This window comes from Notamacropus eugenii, chromosome 5, assembly GCF_028372415.1.
Source record: "Notamacropus eugenii isolate mMacEug1 chromosome 5, mMacEug1.pri_v2, whole genome shotgun sequence".
NCBI classification, from domain to species: Eukaryota; Metazoa; Chordata; class Mammalia; order Diprotodontia; family Macropodidae; genus Notamacropus; species Notamacropus eugenii.
The window spans coordinates 106,185,650-106,209,542 of NC_092876.1; the positions used below are offsets into that span (position 1 = coordinate 106,185,650).

Consider the following 23,893-nt stretch of genomic DNA (forward strand, 5'->3'; position numbering starts at 1 on the left):
CTTTTCAAGATATTTTCTACCAGATTTCAAATGAAAGGCCATTTAAAAAATAGTCACCATGGGTTAGAATGACTTTTTCACAGACAGGAAAAGGAATTTAGGACAAAGGGGAAAGGAGAGAAATTAACAGATACCTTTTGAGGTAGAGGAATTTAAACAGTGAACTCTCTTAAAGTATGGCTACTGGTTTTATATAAATTTTTTCATAATTTTCATAAATCATCTGGGAAAAGAAATATATGGTCAGCATCTCAGGTTTGCAGAAGACAAAGCTATTCTAGGTAATGAAATGTTAAACCAAAAGGAAAAATGTGACAAGAAATCAATTACTCAATTAATAAATTAACATTTGTTAAGTGTCTACTATAAGTCAGACACTGTGCTAGGTAATGGGGAGATAAAGACAAAAATGAAACAGGTCCTGAGCTTGAGAAATATTTGGAATATGCACATATATAAGTAAGTGTAAGACATAGATATATAGATATAATAAATAAAGGACCACTAAAAGGAGCTGGGGGATGATGGGAAGGGTGGAATTGATGGGGTGCAGATAATGGGAACCTCCTTGAACACACTTGATCTGGCACTCTCTGTTATACTTCCCATCCTTGATTCTATCAAAATCCCATTCTCCAGGCCACTCCCATCAAGATCCTCCCTAGATTCCATCTTTATTCACCTCACAGTACTGGGCATTCCCAACCAGACCTCTAGACACTCCAGGGTACTGACCACTCCCAGATCCCTCCCACAGTCTTTCTGTATATAAGATCCATCTCGCCTCCATGAAGGCTCTCAGATTCAATTCAGCTATGATTCTGTCTAGCTGAGATTCTATATGGCCCACTTGTTAATACAAGGGTTACAAATGCTTAGGCTCCTAAAGAGTCAGCCCAAAATGGCATATCTTTAATAAACATTTTTACTTTGGCTGAAAGAAGGCTTGAGTTGAATGCATTCTAGCAGGACCTGGCATGTTGGTATTTTGGGGTCCCCAGCATCCTGAACCTCAACAGAGCTGAGAAGTGACATGACCAAGCCTGATATAATTTATAAATATCACTTAGGCAGCAATGTAGAGGACATGTGGGAAAGAGCAGAGATTTGGAGCCAGTCAAAAAATTAGCAAGCGATTGCAACAGTCCAGGGGAAACATGCGATGAGATCTTGAGGAAGGGTAGCTGTGGAATAAATTGGCAAAAGGAACAAATGTAAGACATAGAGGTAGGATCAATCTAGGTCAGAGAAGGGGGAGGTGACTTTCAGTCTTTCCATTCCTTTCTAGGCTATACTCCTGATTCTCCTGGACTTTCCCTGAAAGCATGAATATCTGTTGACTGGACCATGGCTCAGGAGTGGAAAGTGAGGCTGATGACCTTGCACAGCCCTCCCTCACTCAAAACAAAGTCAAGTGCAAGTCATGTCATCATTTCTCTGATGTCACAGTCTCCTTCAAAAATGAAGGACAAACACAACAACAACTTTACCCCAGGACTTTACACGTTGGAAGTATCCTCTGTACCTGCAGCCTCTCCCTCTGATTGCATGGCTCTCCCCCAAACCTCCATTTAAAGAGGACATTCAGGATGGCCATGTCTCCTTCCCCTCCAAACTGAGTTCCTGACTTTCTCCACTTGGCATAGTGACTAGCACATAGTAGGGGTAATAAACGTTTATTGACTGATTGATACTCTACCATGGCATAGCTCTTCCTTTTAAGTGTCATCTTCTACTATTAGAAGGTAAGCTAGAGGGCAGGGATGTTCTTTCTCTCTGCTTGTATTTGTATTTCCAACACTTAGCACAATGCCTAGAACATAATAAGTACTTAATAAGTGCTTGTTGACTGACTGCCATCCCTGTGGCCTCTCCCTCTGACTGATTCGTTCCTACCAGAACCTCCATTTTAAGGAGGAGGCCCCAGTCAGCCACATTTTCATTTCTTTTTATCTGACCTCCTGACTTTCCAAGACTTTCTCTACAATACCCTTTCCCTTATTCCTTCCTCTAACCCATTTCAACTGTCTTTAACGTGTTGTCTTCTCCTTTCAAAATGTAAGCACTTGGAAGTCAGGGCTGGTCTTTCTGCTTGTATTTGTATCCTAGTGGCAATAGAGAACCAGCGGAGGGTTCTGAGACTTACTTGGCTCTTTTCCGAGTGCTTAGCATCATGCCTGGCACAGAGTCAGCTCTTAATAAAAACTTGCAGACCTGTCTTGATTTGAATAAAACTACATGATGTGAAATAACAGGGATAAGGACTGGACCTGTTATTTTTAATATAGGGAACTCCAGAAATTGGAAATCCCCTTCATTAATGCAGGTCATTAGGTTTTCTATAACTCACAATCTTAGACAGAAGGAATAAATATGTAAAGTTTAAAGATTTTAACATATAAAGACCTTTGACATTTTAAAAAATTGTCATGGGTCAACAGTTGGAAAATATTGAAAGAGATCACAGTAAGTACAGAAGAGAACATTGGAAAACAGATGACTAGAACCCTGAGTTGTTAAGTGACTTGCCCAGACTCAGCCAGTACTGGAACCCATATATTCTGGGCTGCAGGTCCAGTTCTATACACTATGCCATGCTGCTTTTTATAATAGTCAATATAAATAACCCAAATTCTGGGCAGATCTGTTTGGGCAAGTCATTTGAGGGATAGCTCCATTTGCTCCCGCAAAATGTTGAGATCTAGAGGAAGCCCCTTCCCGGAATGTTGGTCGGCCCAAGCCCTGTGTAGTATATCTGAGAAAATATGGACAAGAGTAGAACAGAATGAATACATTTGTATGGGTTGCATCCTGCATGGTAGGAGAATGTATCCATATCAAGAAGATCATAAAATCCAATGAAATAGAGAAATAATCCAAACTATACTTTTAGGATAAATAGACTCTAAACTATAAAGGGACATGACCCAGGAAAAGGACCTGAGAGATAATGTAGATTGTTACCTGAAGACACTGACAGCTAAAAAGACCAAAAAAAGTAGGGCACCACTGGGAAGAATATATCCATATCTAGAGAACTGTAGACACAGAGCTTCATCTAGATGGAGAGTGAGATCTTTAATCTTTCTACATGCATATCTATTTATTTATCTATAGTCCCAAAAGTCTTAGTGCAGTTTTAAATTTTAAAAACTTCAGAAACATAAAGGCTACAAACAGGAAAACATTTGAAAGGTTAATTATTTAAAATTTTAAAATACTGATATGTTTAATTAAAATTTGATATCACCCATCATCTTGTGCTCTCTCTCTCTCATATATATATATATATATATGACTGTGTGTGCATGAATACACACACACATATGTATATCTACATCTAGGCTGTAGTCAATTTTTTGACTTTTGTAAAAATTTTCATCAACTACTGCTCAATGACTGAAAGGATGGCATTTATATTCCTTACCTTAAGATCATCCACAGAATAAGGTTTTAATGCACATGACAGTTTTGACGTGATCCCACAAGAAAAAGTCTAATGAAGAGTAATCAAGTGACCAAGGTGGCTAAGCAAGAGAACCTCTTCTGTGTCTCCACTGATATGAAGAAGTATTATTCAAAAATTAAATTAAAATTAAAACTTTGTTATACAAATTTTATAAAACTAAATAAATATAAAGAAATTTAAATAATTAAACTTTCAAATGATTCTAAGTTTGTTGCACTTATACTTCTGAAGTTTTGAAAACTTAAAACTACATTAAGATTTTTGAGATATGCTGTATATATTTAGATATAATCCAATATGATATATGCAATTGCTTCTACATATGTGTACTGATATACACATACCTATTTCCTTTTATATGCACACATATAAATATTATATGATATTTTCTTTATACAAAATTGTGCTTCTGTCTCTGAAATACATATCATTCTGGTTGTTATACCAATAATTCACATTGATATACTGCTTCAAGATTTGTCAAATGCTTTCCTTATAACAACCTTGTCAGACAAGTATTGCAAGTATTATTGTCTCCATTTTTGAGATTATGAAATAGAATATGTAAGAAGGTAAGTGAATTGACCCATAACAATACCATCAGTTAATATCTAAAGCAAAATCTAAACCCAGATCTCCTGATTGTACATCTAGCATCTTTAAATTCCGAAGAAAGATCAAAGGACCTCTGTGCAAGAACAAACAGAAATAATTAGGACTATTTAGCCTGGAAAGGTAAAAATCACAAAAGGATATGACTAGAATCTATGAAAAATCAAAAGTTAAGTTGGGATAGTTAAGCTGAACACCAATTTATTCACCATCCTGGCATACTAGATAACTCTGAAACTTGGAAAGAGTTTAGAGCCAACAAATGGAGTATGACTTAAAGAAAGTAATGAGCTTATGGAATGCAAAGTGGTATAAGTCAAAAACACAAATACTGTAGCAAAAGGTACAGATCTATTGTCATAAATGGTTATTAAGGAAAGCTAAGGTGTTTGGCATCCCTGGCAGCAACAGAATTCCAGGCTGGATAAATCATGGATTTCCCTCAATATGTCAGTTATTTTGCTCCATTCCTCATTAAGGCAGCTTTAGTATAGTGGAAAGATCCTGGCTTTGAAATCAAAAGACCCACATTTGAATCCCCTTTTCTGTCACTTGTTAGCTGTGTGATGATGGGAAAAATCCCACACCTTCTTTGTGCTTCAATTTCCTCATCTGTAAAATGGGGGGTGGGGAGAGGGGGCACTTATACAATATTTACCTCACAGAAGTTATGGGTTGGAAAACACTGTAAAATTCTAAGTACTACATAAAAATGCACTGATATTATCTATAGCTGGGAGTAATAATGCCTGTACTGCTTACCTCACAAGGTTTTGGGGAGGATGGAATAAGATAACAAATGTTAAGCAAGTGACAGCTCTTAGAATTAAAAGTGATCTAAAGAAAAATGATGTACAAAAGTGTATGGGAGAGAGAGAGGGAGAGAAAGAGAGACAGAGACAGAGACAGAGACAGAGCATTTCCCCTGGGCTCACTCTCAAAAGCCCACTCACAATTACAGGTTGGGTTTCCAGAGAATGGCTAACTACAACGAATATTCCTGAGAGCATCATATTGTCACTCTCAAGCCCCCATCCCATGACTTTCCATTTTCAATTAAGCAGTAAAATGCTACTAGCTCTTAGAAGGGGTATTACTGAGAAGGTATAGCTAGAATCATAATTTCAAAAATATCCCCTCTCCCCACAAAGCAGGACTTTGCTTTCCCTTTGCACAAGTCAGGTTGGATACAAAGAACCATGGTAGTGACACATGTGAAGAACACATGTGGCCAAAAGATACCTGCTGGTTCACAGCCCTGGAGATCTTCTCCTTTCATAAAGGCTTCACAAAGTTCCCCTTATGGGTAGCTTTCTTCTGGGCCCTGAGGATTGGTGCCTTTCTAAAGTCCCTAGGCAGCATTACTCTCCATCACAAAAAGTCCCATCCTTCCATCCTTGGAGGACTGTCTTTCCACCTCCATCTGAAGTCACTTCCTGTGTCCTTATTGGCCACTACTATTCCAGAGGATTCCCTTCCAACTCCACTTGTCAGAGTAATCCCCTCTGATGGCTCTAATGGATTTCACAGACCATTGCACACTCTTTTCTTATAATACTCACTCACCTAAGATTAGGAAAGAATAAACATACAAAAAACTGAAGCTTTTTGTTGTTATTGTTGGACATCCTTGGTTTTCAAAGAGGATGATTGACTTGTGCTTTGGATTAAATGAGGCAAAGTTGTGCAAAGATGTCAGCCTTACTCTCTCTTCCAGAGTCATGGAAGATCAGGAGTGAATAAACACAAAAGAAACTGAGGTAAAATGTGTTCATAGACACATGGCAAACAGATGAGAAAAGGGCAGCTACTATCTCCTACTCACAACTCCCAGGGGTTCCTCTCATTCAGCACCAGGAAGGAAAAGAAGCAAAAGGGCAGATTGTTCTTCTTGGCTGTAAAATCAGTTCCAGTTCAGCATCTCATGAGTCATCATTCCTTTCAGATCCTTAGGCAACCAGAAAACTCTTTGTTACCACACAGTATTAGCCTCTGCCTTACTCAAGGCTGCAAGAAGACTCACCAAGTCTCCATCTATTAGATCAAAAACTGGCAAACTACAGCTAGATGGCCAAATTCAACCCCCCACCTATTTTTGTATGACCAGTGAGCTAAAATAACTTATTTATTTTTAAATGCAATAAAACTTCATTTGAAAATGTAAAAAAAATAGCTTTAAAAAAACAACACACACACAGGCATCAGATTAGAGTTGGCCCATGGACCATAGTTTGTTGACCTCTGTGTTGAATTATAACCATCAGGGAGTATCTGCACATACTCTGTATAAACAGCCAGGAAGGACAAATCTGAGTATACTCTTAAGACTAGGCCTTCATTGGCAGTTCCCCCATTGCTTAAAGTAGTCTGCAGCATACTACTAATCATAATTTGGAGACAAGAACTAAAGTGATAATGATGATGATAGCTAACATTTGTATGGTGCTTTAAGGTTTACAAAGTGTTTTATATATCTGATTTGATTCTTATAACCACCCTGTAAGGTAGATGTTATTATTATCCATATTTTACAAATGAGAAAACTGAGGCTGATGAAAATTAAAAGTTTTGTCCAGAATCACATTAAGTGTCTGTGACAGGATTCAAACTCAAGTCTTGCTGACTCCAGGTCTACCAGTATTGCCACTATACTACCTAGCCACATCATCAAGAAACTATATGTGACCAGAAAAGAATGTAGGCTGCTCATGCACATATCAACAGCCCTAGTATGGTGATGAAATCCATGCAATAAGTAAAACCATAGAGGAAGGCCTCCAACAACTTGGGTAGATCATCTACAGAGGATTTATGGAATTTAATTCAACGAACATTTATTGAACACTTACAATGACTGAGAGACAATGTGGCACAGTGGAGAGAGCGCTTGCTGTAGAGCCAGAAAGATCTGGGTTCAAGTCCTGCCTCTTAACCTCTCAAAAAAACTGCCCAAAACTGAAAGTTGTAGAGAAATCGTTAACCTGCATTGGCAGAGAGAAAATTCTTCATAGCAATTTAATCACAGATCTATTCCCTGCCTTTATCCTTATTGCTAGACTAGGGATAAAAGACAAAATTAAAAAGGCTTCTACTCCAAAAGGACATATGTTCCACTGTGGGGAAAAAAATGTTCATGGAGACATAAATAGAAAGTAAATTTAAAATAATTTGGGGGTGAGGGGAATAAGACACACATTACACCTCATGGAGAAGGCTGTATTTGATCTGAGTTTTGAAGGAAGTCAGTGTTTCAGGGACAAAAGAGAAGAGGGCAGGATGCAAAGGCCTGGGAGAGAGAGGAGAGAGAGAGAGAGACAGACAGACAGACAGACAGACAGAGAGAAAGAGAGACAGAGAGAGAGACAGAGAAACAGAGAGACAGAGAGAGAGACAGAGAGAGGACAAAAAGAGAGACAGAGAGAGCAGGAGAGAGAGAGAGAGAGAGAGAGAGAGAGAGAGAGAGAGAGAGTCATGCACACAGAACACAGCAAATAGAACTGTTTGCTTGGAATGTAGGGCAGATGAGAGGAAGGAAAGTAAAATCAATCTGGAAAAATTGGTGGGAGCCAGATTGTATAAGGCTTTAAATGCCAAGCCAAAGAATTTTATCTTAGAGGCAATTGGATGTATTGATGTTTCTCAAGCACGGAATGACAAAGAAGTGAAAAAAAATTATAAGGGTCTGGTGGGTCGCAATCTGTACCAGTAAAGGGAATATACACATTAATGAAAAAAGTGGCTCCTTCAAGTTGTTGTTGCTGTTGTTCTTAATACAGAATAATCTAGGACAAAGACATCCAGCCCTGGACCTGGGCTAGTGAAAGGGTTGGTGATTTGTTGTTGAAAGGACTAGATACCTATTAAGTATTTACTTCTATTACTGTTCTTCCAACATGCAATTAAGGATTGCATTTGAAACAATGTTATTAATCTGAAAGACAATTTTGGGCTATAATAGTAAATAATAATAAGTTAGTATTTCTACAGCACTTGATCTGTACAAGGCAGCTTACGTATTTATCTCATTTAATCTTCAAAACAATCTTGGGAATTAGGTGAATTGAAGAAACCGAGGCAAACAAGTTGAGTGTTTTGCTCAAGGGTACACAAATTTAAGTGTCTAAGGTCAAATTTGAACTCAAGTCTTTGTGATTCCAGGCCTGGTACTCTACCTACTGCCCCATCTAGCTTTCTACTATAGAAAAAGGGGGAAAGATTTGGAATCAGAGGACTTGGGTTTGAACCGCAACTTCACTATTTACTGCCTATGTGATCTTGAGACAATCATTTCTGGTCATCCGTTTCCTTGCCTATAAAATGAGCAGTTTGGACTGGCTCTAAATGATTCTTGAATAAATAAGTTTTTTTTCTCTCCATGGGTCACCTTTTATCTACCTGGAGATTGTAGTATTCAACTAAAGAATCCCTCTTCCTTTTGACTTGGAGGTGATTAGAGTAGCAGAGCACAAGTTCCAGAGAGGTTTATTGAGTTGGAAAAACTTCAAGTCTGGGCACAAATTCTGTGCATCTGTTATCTAAGGACCTCCTGCTTAACTTTGAGTGAAAAGAGAGAATTATTTCTACCAGGTAATGGATGAAAAGTTCAGCCACAGAAACTCCAAAAGAGGAGAAGGCATGCTCTTTTTACCTGTGGAGAAAGTACACACACTGACAAAATCATGAAGTTTTCAAACTAGCAGAACAAAGTAAAATTATAGTGCATCACTATTTATCTTCAGGATAACACAAGAGCATAAATTAGATGATATTTTACCTGGAGAGATCATTCAGCTTCTCTTAGAACATTTGTGTTTCATGTGCCTTACAAAAACTATATCACAGCATTTAATAAGTGGGAAGTTTCTCTAGAGGGAAAAAAAAAGGTCTTTGATCAGTTAACTAGTAGGCACTCTGTTCTTTTCCCACCTCAGCAGTCAATCTCATCTCATGCTGCAATCTCAGACATACAGTAGGTATCCAACATTCATTCCCACAGTAGGGCTCCTAAAGTACTGCAATGATAATAAAACTGAGACCATTGCAAAAGGGCTGTTTTCCCAAACAGAAGAAAGTAAATCATCACAAAGTCTAAAGGAAGAGGAAAACATTTCCATTTGAAATTTGACAGGGAGGGAGCTGGGAGGAAGAGTATGTTCTTTCCTAAATAAGAGGTTACCCTGATTTCAGAAGTCAAACTTCACTATGGAGAATAATCTAAATATCCTCTTCCTCCTAATTTCCCACTCAACCTTATCAAGAGATAAATCTTGGGGTCTGAGATTGTATTGTGCCATTAGTATGTACTTTAGAGTAAGATAATTATAACTGAGAAATCATTTTAAAATGTTCCCTAAAAGGTGCTCTGCAACTTAGTTGTTGGCTGTTCTCAATTGTTTAGTATTGGTTTTTAAATTACTGGGATATTACACAGAATGGGGTTGGGTATTTAGAAACTTTGTGTATGTGTTACTAGGTCCTGCCAACTGAATTTTTGACTGTGGAACCTGGACTTTAAAAAGGGAAAAAATATCTTCAGTACATCCTTGGAGGCCAGAAAACCTAAGTGACCATAGGAGGGGAGTCTCTCTTGGGCTTTCATTTTCTAATTTCATTTCAGGATAGCTCACTGAAAGAAAAAGGCAGTACTAACCCCTACTACAAGTCAACAGATGTATGGAGATGCCCTTGTGATTTCTCTTGAGGCCTTGGAACTGAAGTGACTCAGGGTCTTAGAGGCCTAACCTCAAGGAGAGAGCTGGATCATTTCAAACCCAATTTTCGCTGAGTTTGCCTTACCGGACATTAACAGAAGATCCTTGTGTATGTCTGCAAGTCACTAGTTTCTCTCTATGTAAACCTCTATGTTTATGCTCTGATATAACTACCTCTCCCCAGTTTTTGTCTGGTCTCTTAGGAATGAGACCTTGCAAGGTATAAGAACAGGCCTCCTTCACTGTCCACTGGGACTTGCTCAGATCTGCAGAGGTCAGGGAAGCTTCCTAGCAGAGGCACCAGCCTTTCCCTTTGACCTGGAATATTCTGTCTCTGGCCCCATGGGCCAAACCAGTCCTGGATTCTCACTAATTCATCTGCTGCTTAGGGGTCAGACACCAGATCCTTGTGGGATTTTCCCCAACTGACAGTCTTCTCCTATCCCCTGAGCCTTCTCCAGCTACTTTCTTAACCTACACCTTTTTCTATTGCTGCCTGACCAGGAGCAGGTGATGGAAACCAAAATGAGCTGCAAAAACAGTTTGGCAGCATAGTTAAGCAAGGCCCCTTAGTGACCCTCTCTGCTTCAGCAGAGCCACTCTCATCTCGCGGACCAGCAACGAATTTAATAAACCAGATATGCGCGCCTTGGAATTTATTGGGATAAAGAGACAAGGAATTTCGCTGCCATGTCTGATTGCTCAGAACTTGAAAAAAAAGTGACAAGTTTTTGTTTACCACCACAACAACGTGAAGGCAATCATTAGATAATATGGGGAAGACTAATGGAGTGTTTTCCTGTTTAGCTGAGGAGGTTAAAACAACAACCCTGTAGCAAATCCTTAGGGTGAAGAAGGATTCGGAGGGGTTAGCGGATTTGAGCAAAGATGTCAAGGCGAACGTGAGCGCTTGTCCACCACTCAGACCTGAGTTTGGAGATGCTTAATTTATAGGAACCTCCTTTCCCTTCCCTCCTCGTTTGCAAAGAGACCAAGAAAAGCACTTTGCCTCGCTTAACATCCAAAGCTGTTTAGGGAAAGAGTGGCAGCTCTGGAAGTGGGGAAGAAAATCCCGGGCTCGGGAGAGGCTGCTGTCCCCACCACCCTGAAGGGCTTTCCCAAAGGCAAGTTATTCACTTACTATACGCGCGGGTATAAAGTGGTGCTCCGCTGCTTCCTAAGTCTTATCCAGAGGGATCTCGGCTAAAAGGCAGGAGGGAAACCAACTTGAGCCTTACCCCCCTGCGTGGTCATGTATGTCATGAAAAAGGTAAGTGTGAAACGTGACTCATTTCTTTTTTATTTTCCTGGAGCTCGGAAAGAAGTCACAGGAGGCGATGGTCCTGGAAAGTCCTCGTCGTTTTATTTTATTTTTCCTTTTCTAGAGCAGTGCTAACGTGTTGCTGAGGAAACTCCACTCACAAGTGTCTGTTTAGTCCCCGAGAATGGGCCCCAAAGAAAATATTCTTGGTCTAGGTGATCCGGAGTGATTCTACAAGCAGCCCGTTGCTTTGCTCTCACCTCAAGCATAAGTTAGAAAGGGGGAGGGAAAGGAGCCAGGGTGAATTTTCTCAAACCATAAACGCTACAAACTCCTCCTTCCACCTATTTTCTTTCCAAAAACCGAAACATTCCACGCAAAAGGCACTAGCCCCGGTAATGATGCCGTGGAGACTGAGGTATGCTTTAAAGGTAAATAAATGAACACATGTCCTGTAAGCTTCTCAATGGAAAGGCAGCTCTGTCAGAAGTGAAATTTGGGAGTCAAGAACCCACAAATTTCGTTTTTACTCTAAGCAGCTTGTAAAAATGGAAGCAAATAATGACAGGCGATTTACATGGCAAGAGTGACTTATTTTGATCAATTTCGCGTCTATGCATACCCGTCATAGATGATTTTAATTTTCTCTGCGGATGTTTAGTAAGGCAATAAACCACAAAAGTCACAAGAGAGAGCAATTTGGACATTTTTTTAAAGTGAGTAAAGTCTGTATATGAACAGCAAGAGAAATTCCAACACAATTGCCTTAAAAACACTTGTAAGTCTGTGTCACCTGCTGAAGTTTGGGATAATAACACGTCATTCTCAAGGCTAATTCTCCTTCATTTGCACCTACAAAGTCAGGTAAGTGTCTTTGCTTTTGAATACTTTTGTTCAAGAATTCCGTTGCTAAGTATGTTACTTCCCCCATCGAAGGTACATAGTTGACACTAAAACGAAAAGAGAAATGTGTTCTGTCAATGAGATTTCTTGTTAATGCCATTTTAAAAGCAGACTGTTCTATCAAGGTGTTAGCCCCTTATCTGAAAAATCCAAAGCAACTCGGCACAGATGAAAACATCCCCAATTCTTTAGGAACATTAAAAAAAAAAATCCTGGAAAGGCTGAGGGGGTGAGGGAGGGGAGTGAGGGAAGAAATAAAGGTACCAGTAACTATTTTTATTTTCATTAAAAACATAGCACAATTGCTGCCCTCGGGATGTGATAATAAGATGTAAAAGCAAAAACCCATTCCACCGCTGTGGGTGGATATCGAAAACATTACTCATTTTGTAAAGGACATGCTAACTATGTGGTACACATTGATTTTTACAACATTGATATTGTACTAGCTGTAAAATATAATGTTATTATACTGGAGTTGAGTAGCTGAAACTGAAGATGAGAGGGAGAAACTAAGGAAAACTTCATGGCAGTTAAGAGGAGGGAAGGAAGAGGGAGAGAGGGGGACTTGATTCTCTGGAAGAAAAGTCATTAACATTTTGGTCATCATACTTTTGCATGGAAAAAGCATTATTCTGTTGCACGGAAAGTGCTTGTCTGGGATGAAACCTAAAGGCGTGCATATTTCTGGTGGTGTCTTTCAGACTGCCCATAGAGTAGTTATTTAGTTATTTGCTCAAACGCTTGCCAGAAAGAACGAAAATGGGATCCCAGCCTGGTACAGTCTATGCTGCCCAGGGTATTGGTGATATTGGAATTAGCTGGTGCAGCTCGGGTTCTTCAGTATGTTAAAAGAGGGCTTCTCAGGCACGAGATAATTTTAAGTTCGCAAATAATGAAGAGTAAGGTGTGAATGGTAGCTCCCAAGAATAGCTGGAGCTGACACATTGAATTGTTCATCACCACCTATTTCTGATTCTCTTAACTTCAAGGGTAGCTGTGGTATTTCTCTAAAGCGCTCAGACCTGAAGCAGCTGTGAGCACTGTTCTCTGCAAAGACGGTCCGAACGCACTTAAGCTAACACTCCCAAGTGTCAGAGCTCAGGAAAGTAAGTAAGCTGGGGACAGAAAAGGAAAAAGGAGTCTAATGATTAAAGACTTCTGGTGTCTTACTCTATTTCACATAAACAACGTAAAGTTATTTTATTATCCTTCAAGGTGCTGTGAGGGGATGGGCTTATTTTATTTTGTAGTGAAATTTTCCAAAACTTTCCAGGGACAAAACAAAACACAAAGGACCCTTGAAAATCATGTTTAATCTCCTCAGCAGCTTTAAGAATTTTGGAGACATCAGACCACGTTCTCCGGGGCTTGACTCTGGTTCTTTGGAGAGAAAAGGGGGTGTTCATAGTTACTTCGTAAGTCTGGACCCCGGCTGTAGGTGAAGCTTGGAGACAGAAAAACTTCTGGCATAACCCTGTCCTCGAGCACTGAGAAATGCAGTTAACTGCTATTACTTTGTTTTCCCTCTAGGCATCCCCATCCTTGCAGCTTCTCACTTAAGACCATCCCCTTCAATTGCAGGTGTTGGTTTTCTCTCATTTTATACCTTTCTCTTTTTGCTATCGCCAATCCCGTTACACTAATCTGGTTTCTCCAGCCAGTTTGGTCAATTTGGTTAATTTGGTAACTTTGTAACAGAGGATCATAGAAACAGTGACAGAATGAACTTTAGAGACTATCTAGTCCTTTTACAGATCAGGAAACTGAGGCCTAAAGTGACTAAGTGACTTGCCTAAAGTCACCCAGGGAAGTAAACTTGGGAGGGAAGACTGGAACTCCAGGTTCTCTGACTTCAGTCTCTTTACCTTGTACGGTGCCGCCTCCCAACCGCTACCTTCCCTTTACCGGGCAGTTTGGTTTCTCCAGAATTCTTTTAACCCTTTAGACATTTCCGATGCTTAGGGGAAAGGCGGGGGAGAATTCCTTTCGCAAGCTGACCAGATCCCTGGAGGCTAAAGGGGATGATGAAATAACGGAGGGGGCGAAAAAGGTTAGGGGTCCAGTAGACTATCTCTGGAGGCTCGGGGGGAGGGGACGAATTAGGGAAAATCTCAGACACTCGTCTAAATCCGGGACAAGTTACTCCGCCTTACTAAATGCCACTGCGTGCATTAAGAAAAAGGAAACGCCCCACTCCTTCCTTGTTGAAGAATTTATCGTTATCCCCAAACCAACTTTCTCCTTCAGTGTAAAAACTTTGTTGTGGAGGTTGAGAGGCAGCCCGGAAGAGAGGGGGAGGGGGGGGAGGTGAAGGAAGGGAGGAGGATAACCCGGGTTTGGGGTTAGCTTCTTCCCAAGTCCAAGAAGGGTCTGACCTCAGAGGTTGGTCCCAAAGGGGTACAAGTTGACGAGCTCTTTGGAAGCTAGAAAGAGCCCAGGAGAACAGGCGCAGGGTGTGTTGCCGCTGCAGAAGCAGGCGTTCCCATTTCCAGATCATATTCCCCATAAAACCTAAAGCCAGACCCATCACCAGGGCAAGTCCCCATTTCCCCGCGAAAAATAGATTTGTTTCCGATGTAGAATCCAAATCGAGGTCTTTGGTTCGGGTTCAGGTGGTGTGAGCAAGGCCAAAGCTTTCGATGGCTCTGGGGAATAGGGCAGCATGAGCCGATTACTTCTTAAAGAAAGGAGTCTAAAGCATTTCTTTTCAGGCAAAACATTTTTTAAAACGCCAGGGATAGAAAATAGTGGAATTACAGAGTGAAGACAACTTAAGGATTTAAAAATACTTTTGTTACTTCTACTTTTTAAGGATTAAAAAAGAGCAAGAAATATCCCAGATCTTAACAGTAGACTGTGATTATTCTCGACGCCTCCATTTGCAATCAGATTTTATTATATGTATTTTTCCCAAGAGAAGTTAAAAGGGACTGGAATTGGCAAAAGAAATCTAGGGAAACGACAGATCATTGGCCACAAGTAAATCACAGGAAATTCAAAGAGCTGGGCTTCTCTGAAATGAGCCATCTCACTATCTGGGCCATGAAAGTTTTCAATAAATTATTTTTCAAAGAAATCCAAAGCATTTCCTTTTATAAAGTGGAATTCGGGGTGCCATTTCTTCTCAAGATTTTTCTTATGTCCTTGCAAAAAAAAAAAAATGGGCTAGTCAGTCTTATGTTTTTAGACCCTGGTGTAGTTACAGATATATGGCTAAGGAGATTTTTTTTTTCACATCTAGAAGTGTTGGTCATTTTAGCCAAACACCGCCTTGAAACATTATTCTGTTCCAGGGAGCTCAGCTAAAATAGCTCATCTTCCAAAACTTCATCCAGAATCATTAAAAATAGGGATCGTTTTTTGGAGTATTGAGGGTTCTTAATCCTCAATTCATATTCTAGAAAAACAAAAGGTGGACAAATTTAGCTGCGCAAGTCTTCTTGGAAAAAAAATAAACCCAGCCATTTTTAAGGAGCAATAGAAGAGGCGTCTGCCTAAGGATTTTTCTACTGCTATGTGCGGAATAAGAACACCTGAAACACTCAATTCGCCTGCCCATCTGAGAATGAAGCACTTGTTATGTGAGATAGTTGCTACATTTTGCTCGGCCATTTAGATGGATAGACGATTAGACAGACAGACAGACAGACAGACAGACAGACAGACAGACAGATAGATAGATAGATAGATAGACAGACAGATAGATAGATATACAATACAGTTTTTAAACAACTGACAAAACCTGCCCCTGCTGCAAACATTAAATACAGAGTTCCCATTAGGGTAACCCATTAGAGTTTTACTGGGACCACATCTGGTCGGGTTTTCGCACCAATCTACAATCCTGACAAAGTAAACAACCTGAAGGCAAACTTGTTAGGGAGAAAAGTCGCCGTTTTAAGTGGTGAGCCCAGCCTTGGACAAGACGCCATCTCTCTAAGGGTTTTCATATACATAACTGGAAACAGCTCCACCCAGGAAATCCTCCCCTGCCCAGAGGGCCTTACCCACAGGAATTGTACTTAATACAGATCTGTCCAGGGTTCATCTGTCCCTAACTCAGTGGCTGAATCAAGTTAAAGAAATGAGTTCCCCACACGTTTCATGAAGTGATCACAAGAACTGAGAGGCTTTCTGCTGGGTCTTCTCCAGCTCCCATGTTGCCCAAACTCTGCAGGACCGAGGCTTTTTCGCTCGGTCTGGATCCCAGCTGAACTGCCGGTTGCCCTGTGGTTAGCCGAGGTCTGCTGCAGCTTTGCCTACTGTTTTCCGCACGGCTGCTTGCGCTGGCCCCCTCTTCCTGTGCCCGTATCAGCATCTCGCTGCTAGCCTGCCACGTTCTCTGGGCAGTTGGCTAGCCTGGGCGAATCTGTTTTTAGAAAGACGTCGGGAACATTTCGCCTCCTCCTCCTCCGCCACTGCCACCATCCCTACCCCACGGCACGTCCCTAATGACAGTTACTTTATTTTTACACCAGCCAGAGGCCAAAGTTTTCCAAGCGTACCTACTCCAGACTCTTGCTAGGATAAGGCATTTGTGTGCTTTTCCCTGGAGGAGACGAAGGCGGGCAAGCTACCGGCACTTCCCCAGCCCCTCCGTCCCCCACCCGCGACCCTCCTTCCCCTAGCCTTGGCGAGAGCTCGGGGAAAGCCGCTGGTCCTGGTCGGCTCGGGGCTCTGGGAGCCGGGTGCTTTCGTTTTCCTTTCGCTCCTTTCGCTCAGCAGTTTGGAAAGCCGCGGAAAAGCGCAAGAGGGAGGGGGTGGTAAATGGAGAGTGAAGAAAAGTGTTCTTTGGCTGCAATAAAGTAACTCTGATGTCGGGGTGGGGGAGGGGAGGCGAGGGGCATCAGGAGAGGAAAATGTGGGGAGGGAGCCAGGAAGCGTGAGGTTGGCGGAGTTGGTCTAAATCGCTAGAGCTGATTGTAAAGACTGGCTGACCCCGGAGGGTGTGTCATAAAGCCATTGTTTCTTTTGTGACAAAGAAAAATAAAACTCCACTTTTTAATGGAAGAACAAATGTTTTGTGAGATGTAAATGCGACCGCACAGCAACGAAAATGTGTCCTCCATAGAGCCTAAGGGTGAACTGTAAAATAAAAGGAATGGGATAAGGGAGAAAGTGATACTAGAAAGGTCCAACTGAGGCCTATTTGCTAATTACTTAGAAACCAGGACAGAAAGGAGGTAAACACCCTGTTAGAACCATCTTCCTCCTGCAGCAGGGGGAAAATCATCAAACCAACAGTTAGGATTAAAATCTGCTCAGAATTCTGACTCATTTGCAACAGGTTCCACTGAGCCTGACTTTGAAATCTCAAGTGAAAAGGGTTCAAGTGTAAAGTACCCCACCTCATAATCTCCATTTTTATAACATACCTCGCTATAAAAAGAAACACTCCAAACCAACGTTTCAGGTTTTCCCCCTAAATTTTTTTTTTCAGTTCACACAGTTAGAAAAGTTACACAAAATCTAACAAAGCACAACAGCCACTTCTCGGATCTGTGAAGTCCAGACCTCAGCCTGGAACAGGAAGGGCACTGCAGGTTCAGACAAGCCCAGTTGCCCAGCTCGCCTCGTATCGCTTTACGACCCGTAACCCTCTCGGACACAGTTGAGTATGGTGCTCCTTCCTCTCAAGGGCATGTTCTGGTCCTCTCTACACCAGGGCAAGGAGGGCTTGATAAAAACACCTTCCAGAAACGACCTTAAAATCACGTAAGCCTTTCAGCAAGTTGTTTACTCTACTGCCCCACTGCCCAGAGAGGGGCAAAGAGGTCCTATGTGTTTCCTGACCCTCCCCACGTGTCCAGCTCATCCCTGTTTCCTATCGGGGTCTGGCTTACGAAATCATTGCAGGACAACTCTAAGAAAGTCAGAAGTAAATGAGCAGGGAGAGGCTGGAAGCTCAGATTGTAAGTAAGTAACACTGAGAAGTTAATTTTACTGAGCTCCACTGTAAGGCCGCCCCTCGTGTCTGTAGTATTCCTTATTTACACTCGGCAGACTTTGGCATTCATCCAAACAAGGGCTCAGTTTCATTTGGGGGCATGGGGGAGTCTACAATTTCGTGACCAGGTATAAATAGAAGGTTCAAATATTTTTCTTATAAGCCTACTCCTTCCACACCTGCCGGCTCCAAAGGTCTTCCAGCAACAAGAGTTTCAGTTCCCAGGAGGTGGAAGTAACTATGGCAAATGGTCACCGCACCTGTGAAGACGCCTCTTCTCCGAGTGTCTTTTTAATGGTGGAGCCTGCCGCCTTACGTGCGATCGCCCTGTCCCGATCATGCGGGGCGTGTCGCGATCACGACCCAGACGCGGCTGGGGTCTTCCTCCCCCTTGCGCTACGCAGACATTCGGCCAAGAGTACGAGAAAGAACCAGGAAGGTTTGGGCCGTCCACAAATGTATGCACATGCAGTGCACCGGCTTAGGTCGGAGCTAAACGCACGAACATGAATATACCCTGGGGTGGGGACGGTGGTTCTCAGGAGGGGTGGAAACAAGGAGACATGGGAACGCACAAATACACGGAAGCAAGGTGCCAACCCACCCGGGAAGCCGTCGGGCTCGCTGAGACGCTGCGGAGTCGGGCAGCAGGGGGCCGTTCGGGTACCCGGGACCGGTGCGGGAGGGGAGGGGAGGGGGGGAGGTAGTTTCTCTTTGCCGCCGCTACCGCGGCTGGCAGGCGGCGCGGGAGCGCTGGGGCTCTGGCAAGCTGGTTTTCCCTGGCAGGCACGTGACGGGGTTTGGCCGGATTGCTCCCGGGGCTGCAGGAGGAGGAGGCGGCGAGGGGGCGGAGGGGTGGGGGGCTGTCCTGTTGTGTACTTAGGTCGTGTGCTGGGGCTTTTCTCTCCTAGGAGCAGAGAAGGGGAGAGGAGGGGGGAGGGGCCGCTGCTCCGCCTTCTCCTTTTCGCAATGTTGACGCAATCTATAAATAGTGGAACAAAAGGACCAACTTCCTCGGAGCTTTGCTGAAACTGCACAAAAAAATACCGTCGGGGGGTTCCCTCCAGCGGGGCGGTAGGGCGGGCAGAGCCGGGCGCGGGCCCGACGCGGGCCGCGGGGGACACCTGGCTGCAGGCGCTGCCGCCGCCTCGCTTTGTGCGAGCGCTAGCTCGGGTCTCGCGGCCAGGAGCTCCGCCGCTGCCTCCCTCCCTCGCCCGCCCGCCCGCGATCTCCGTCTTCCTCGGCTGACAGGTCAGTAGGTGCCTCCCGCTCCCGTGTCCTGCGCGCCCAGCCTCGGGGGAAGGGAGGACCGAGGGGATGAGAGGACGGGAAAAGCGCCTCCATCCGCACGCACGGCGAGCCCAGGGCGGCGGGGAGGGACGCAGGCAGCTCGCGCCGTGCGGGGGCTGGGGCCCGGGAGCCGCACGGCTGCAAGGTCGGCGCGCCGGGGAGCCCAGCCCCGCCCCGCGGCCCGGCTCGGAGGGGAGCCGAAGGTGTCGGGCCGCCTCTGCCCTGTTCCGAGCTCGCCCAGGAGCTCCCCTACGCCCCGCGGAGACTGGAGCGGCGGGAGCGGCGGTAGAGCCGCCTAGCCGCACACGCCCGAGCTCCGGAGCTTCTTCACCCCGAGCGCCCGCCGTTGGGGGCGGAGGGGGCGGGGGACCTGCCCGCCGAGCGCCGGGACGCGCAGCTGTGGCAGTTGCTTCGGAGCGGGGGGGGAGGGGGGGGAGGGGGGAGGAGGGGGAAGAGAGAAGGGGGAAGGGGGGGACGGAGGCGGGGCGGGCGCTGTTGACAGCCGAGCCAGTGATGGGAGGGCGGAGGTGGGAGACGGAGGTGGGGGTGGGGAGCCCACAAGCGCGCGCGCAATGGGGTGTGGGGGTAATGGGAGGGAGAGGAGAGGACACGTGACGGGCAGACGCCCCCGCCACAGGCTGACAACGGTAGGATGACGTAATGGCCCCTAACAACGGGAGGCGGCACTTCCGTCCCCCTTCTCCATCTCCTCCGCTACTTGATAGCGCTACCCGGGTCGGCTGCCACTGCTTCGCTGGGTGTTTAGAGACGAGCACATTTCTCTCTACACCTTACCCCAGGAGAAGGAAATGGCAGACTACTCCAGTTACTTTTGCCAAGAACGCCCCAAAATGGGGTCCCCGAAGGCGGACGCGACCGTAACGACTAACCGCCCCACCAGCCTCCGTTCCCAGCTCCGTGTCCCCGCTTGGCCCGAAGCCAGGGCATTTTTTTTTTAACCCTCTCCCCTGCGGAGCAGGCCCGCTCTCGTTCCCGCCTCCCCATTGTGTGAGCGGCCGTTCGGGGCGGAGACCGGAGCCGGCCCCCTGCGGCTCCGCGTCCCGCCCGGCCCCACCGCACTCCGGCGGCCTACTCCCAGCCGCCCCGCGTTCCGCCGCCGCTCGGCGCTATTGCCGGCGGCCGGGGGCTGGGGCGGGCCCGGAGGAGTTCCTCTCCCCCCTCGGGGGTCCCGCCTCCTGGAGGTGTTGCACGGGCTTGTCCCGGGCCCCGGGGGGAGGGGGGAAGCTGGGCTCGGGGTGACTCAGCGCCGCGGTAGCTATTTATAGGTCGGTACGTGGTGGACCGAGGGGACTTCGCCCAAATCCGTCCGTTCGGTGCGAAATAGCTCCCTTCGCGAGAACCGAACGGTTGAACTTCAAAGCCGGCGTTTGGCCGCCGCTGTCTTTCTCCGAAATGTCACTTTTTGAGACGTTTCCGGGGAGAGGTGAATTCGGGGGGAGGCGGCGGACGCTCGGTGCGCGCCCCGATACAAGCCGGGGAGAAGCCAGCGGTCTTCCGAAGGAGGCTCGCAGATTTACGGCCTCGTTGCACCAAATTTGTCAGCCGGGAGACAATGAAATCCAGATCTGGGGTCAGAGGCTAATTACGGAATTTGTAAAATATATTTTTTAAACGTTACCATGTGGTGCCTAGGTACAGAGTAGCTGGGTTTAATTCCTGTAGCGTATTTGAAAAACATAATGCAAACCTCGTCGTTGTTGCGAAAGATAGGACAGGAAATTCTTTGAGGATTTGTAGGAATAAGCCTATCACTTCCAGGGGTTTTCAGAAGTACGGAGAAAGTTGCAGATACTTAGTAACTGGGTGGGTTTTTTAAATCAGTTTTTTATTTTATTTTATTTCATTTTATTTTCTTTATAGGAAGGAAAGGAGGGAGTGGGGAGGGGAAGACACGACTAGGGGTCAGTGCTGTACTGAGTAGGCACAACAGCCCTGTGAGGTGGGTGGTGGTGTTCTCCCCTATTTTACAGTTGAAAAAAACGGAGGCAAACATGTTAAATGGGTCATGCAGCCAGCATCCAGCACAATTTGAATTCAGGTCCTACGGACTGGAGGCCCAGCACTCTGCAGTGTCACCTAGCTGCAACATAAGGAAGTAGAAGCTGGTGTAGAGAGAGACAGGGGTCTTCTTCCAAATTTCTCAGCTTGTTTTCCTTTAGGACGTGGGATTTAAAGATGTTCTTGGGAAAGAAAAGGGAAATGCTTTTCTGGATGAGGATTTTTTTTTTTAATCTGCTGAAATATAGAGTCTAAACTAAAAATGATAGAGAAGTAGCTTGATAAAAATTTTTATTTCAGCAAAATGTACAAATAAATGAACCGTACTTTATGAAACAATAAAATAGTCCCTAATTGGGTATATGCCAAGATTCTTAATGTACTTTCAAAACTAACTGAAGTTGAGGTTTTTAGGTACTCCTTCTCCCCGCACTCTGAACTAGGGGTTTAGCTTTTTATATGAGCTGCTTAGTAGTTGATGAGCACTACTACATTCCTAGTATTTTCTGTGATCACGGTATTACTCTCCTCTACTTGGAGATTGTACCCACATTCATACTTACAGAGATGTGCTAGACAGAGATAGCTTGAATCTGAATTGTTCTGTTTCCAGTGAGTGCTTATACACCTCAGAAACTATCTAACTATTGGCAAATCAGGGCTTGATTTATTGGTTTTGTTGATTTTCTAGACTTAAGAAGGTGATAGAGAAATTATTAATATTGCAGACTAAACTTAAGTATATTCTTCCTGGGAGAGCCAGTTGTTAAACAGTTACCACCATGCTCCTTCCAAATTAAGACCTAAGTAAGGGACCTGTTAAAAGATGGAACTTTCATACTTGGTCAAATCTATGTGTGATCTATTGAGTACAATACTCTGATGCAGCACTACCAATACTTTGGGTAATGGAATGGTTTGTCTATCTTGTTAATCTCTAAACATGCCCCAAACACATTTCTTTTATCACCATGAATTCATGTTCTTAAAAAATTCTATCTTTTGTCTTTATGTAGCTTTCATTTCCCAATACCCACAAACCCATCTTCTAAAACAAAAAGAGGGGTGGAAAAAAGCAGTTTAGCAAAAATAATCAACACATCAACTGAGGTGAGGATATTATGCAATGTTTCTTGATGCAGCAAAGAGTGGTGGAAGACGCATTCTTCCCTCTTTTCAAAGGCTAGGTCTAGATATCATACTTACATAGTTCCCTTCATTTTCTAGGATGTTTGGGTTCCAATTCACTTTAAATCCATTCCTAAGTTTTCCCATGCTTCTCTGTATTCTTCTTTTCTGTCTTTTCTTACAGTGAAATAGCTTGTCATTGCATTTGTTTGCCACAGTATTTAGCCTTTTGCCACTTGAGCACCTACAAAAAAATGCTGCTATAGAATTCAAACCTTTTTGAGATCGTTTATATTTTCCACTAATACTACTGGAGGGTTTGTCTGGAATCTCAGTTTTCTCATCCATAAAATGGGCTGATATTTATGTTTCTGCCTCAAATGAAAATATACGTTAAGCACGTTGCAAACTTTTAAGTGCCATATAAATGCCTGTTGAATTTAAAAACTGGAAAAATATACTGTCCAATATGTAAAATAGTACTTCATTAGTCATTGGATCATAAATTTTGAACTTAAAAGTCATCTAGCCTGCGCCTTTTCTCAGTCAAGCAGTTGTGCCTCCCTTAAGTCAGGTACTGAGGATATGGGTACAAAGAATGTTTGAAATGAGTCTTCATTTTGATGGGAGAGACAACTACATAAATATAAAATTAATGCACATAAGTATAAGGTTACTTAGGGAGAGAGAGTCCTAGCAGTTGGGAGAAATGAAGAGAACTCATAAAGAAAAGTGGTATCTGAACACTTCATTTTCCAAATTAAGAAACTGGGTCCACAGTGGTTAAATGATTTACCCAGGGCCACACACAGCCAGAATTTGAACCAAGCCTTGAGCCAAGTCCAGCACTTCCCACTGTACTATACAGTACTACACTTTTTGAGATTCAAGGGCTGGGTCTAGCTAGAGTCAATTCCAGGGCCTTGAGCAACATTTTCCCCACATCTTCAATGTATTATTTCAAAAAACAAAATAATTCCCTCCCCCCCCTCCAAAAAAAACAACTTCCCAAGCAAAATGAGGACTTGTAAATCCTCCGTTAGGGAACTGTTTAAGCAGATTGTCATTTGCAAAGGCAAATCCTCTGATTTGAAAGACTCACTTCTATCACAGCTATCTGTCCACCTTGGTGTTAGCAGACATTGCTTTCGTCAGAACATTGTGGACTTTTTAGATTTGACTGTTAGTGCTAGTGAGATAGTAGGACCACAACTTTAGAGCTATGAGAGACTTAAGAAGCCATCTTATTCAGCCTTCTCGTTTAATAAGGAAAACTGAGGCCCAGGGAGGGGCCAGGGGACGTGCCCAGGGTCTCACAAGTAATAATACTTGGAGGCGGAAATTGACCAGAGTTTCTCAGACTACAGAGTCAAGATGCACTCTGTTGTGCCATGCTGCTTCTAGCACTGTTATTTCCATGAGATCAAAGATCAGAGACCATCCAGATTAGCCTCATCATTTTACAGATGAAGAAACTGAGGTTTAAGGTAGTTAAGGGATGGGCCTAAGTTCATACTGGAAGTATCATAGAATTTGAATCCAGACCTTAT

General features: G+C 43.7%; 1 protein-coding gene across 1 annotated transcript; it reads right to left on the minus strand.

Moving 5' to 3' along the window:
* Window positions 1–10,872: 10,872 nt before the first annotated feature.
* LOC140507654 (uncharacterized) lies at window positions 10,873–20,201 on the minus strand. Its single transcript, XM_072615656.1, has 3 exons — window positions 20,087–20,201; window positions 18,511–19,986; window positions 10,873–12,003 (listed from the first exon to the last, which is right to left on the minus strand). Exons 1-3 carry the CDS (start codon window positions 20,199–20,201, stop codon window positions 11,972–11,974), a joined length of 1,623 nt encoding a protein of 540 aa, XP_072471757.1. The 3' UTR covers window positions 10,873–11,971.
* Window positions 20,202–23,893: the final 3,692 nt, after the last annotated feature.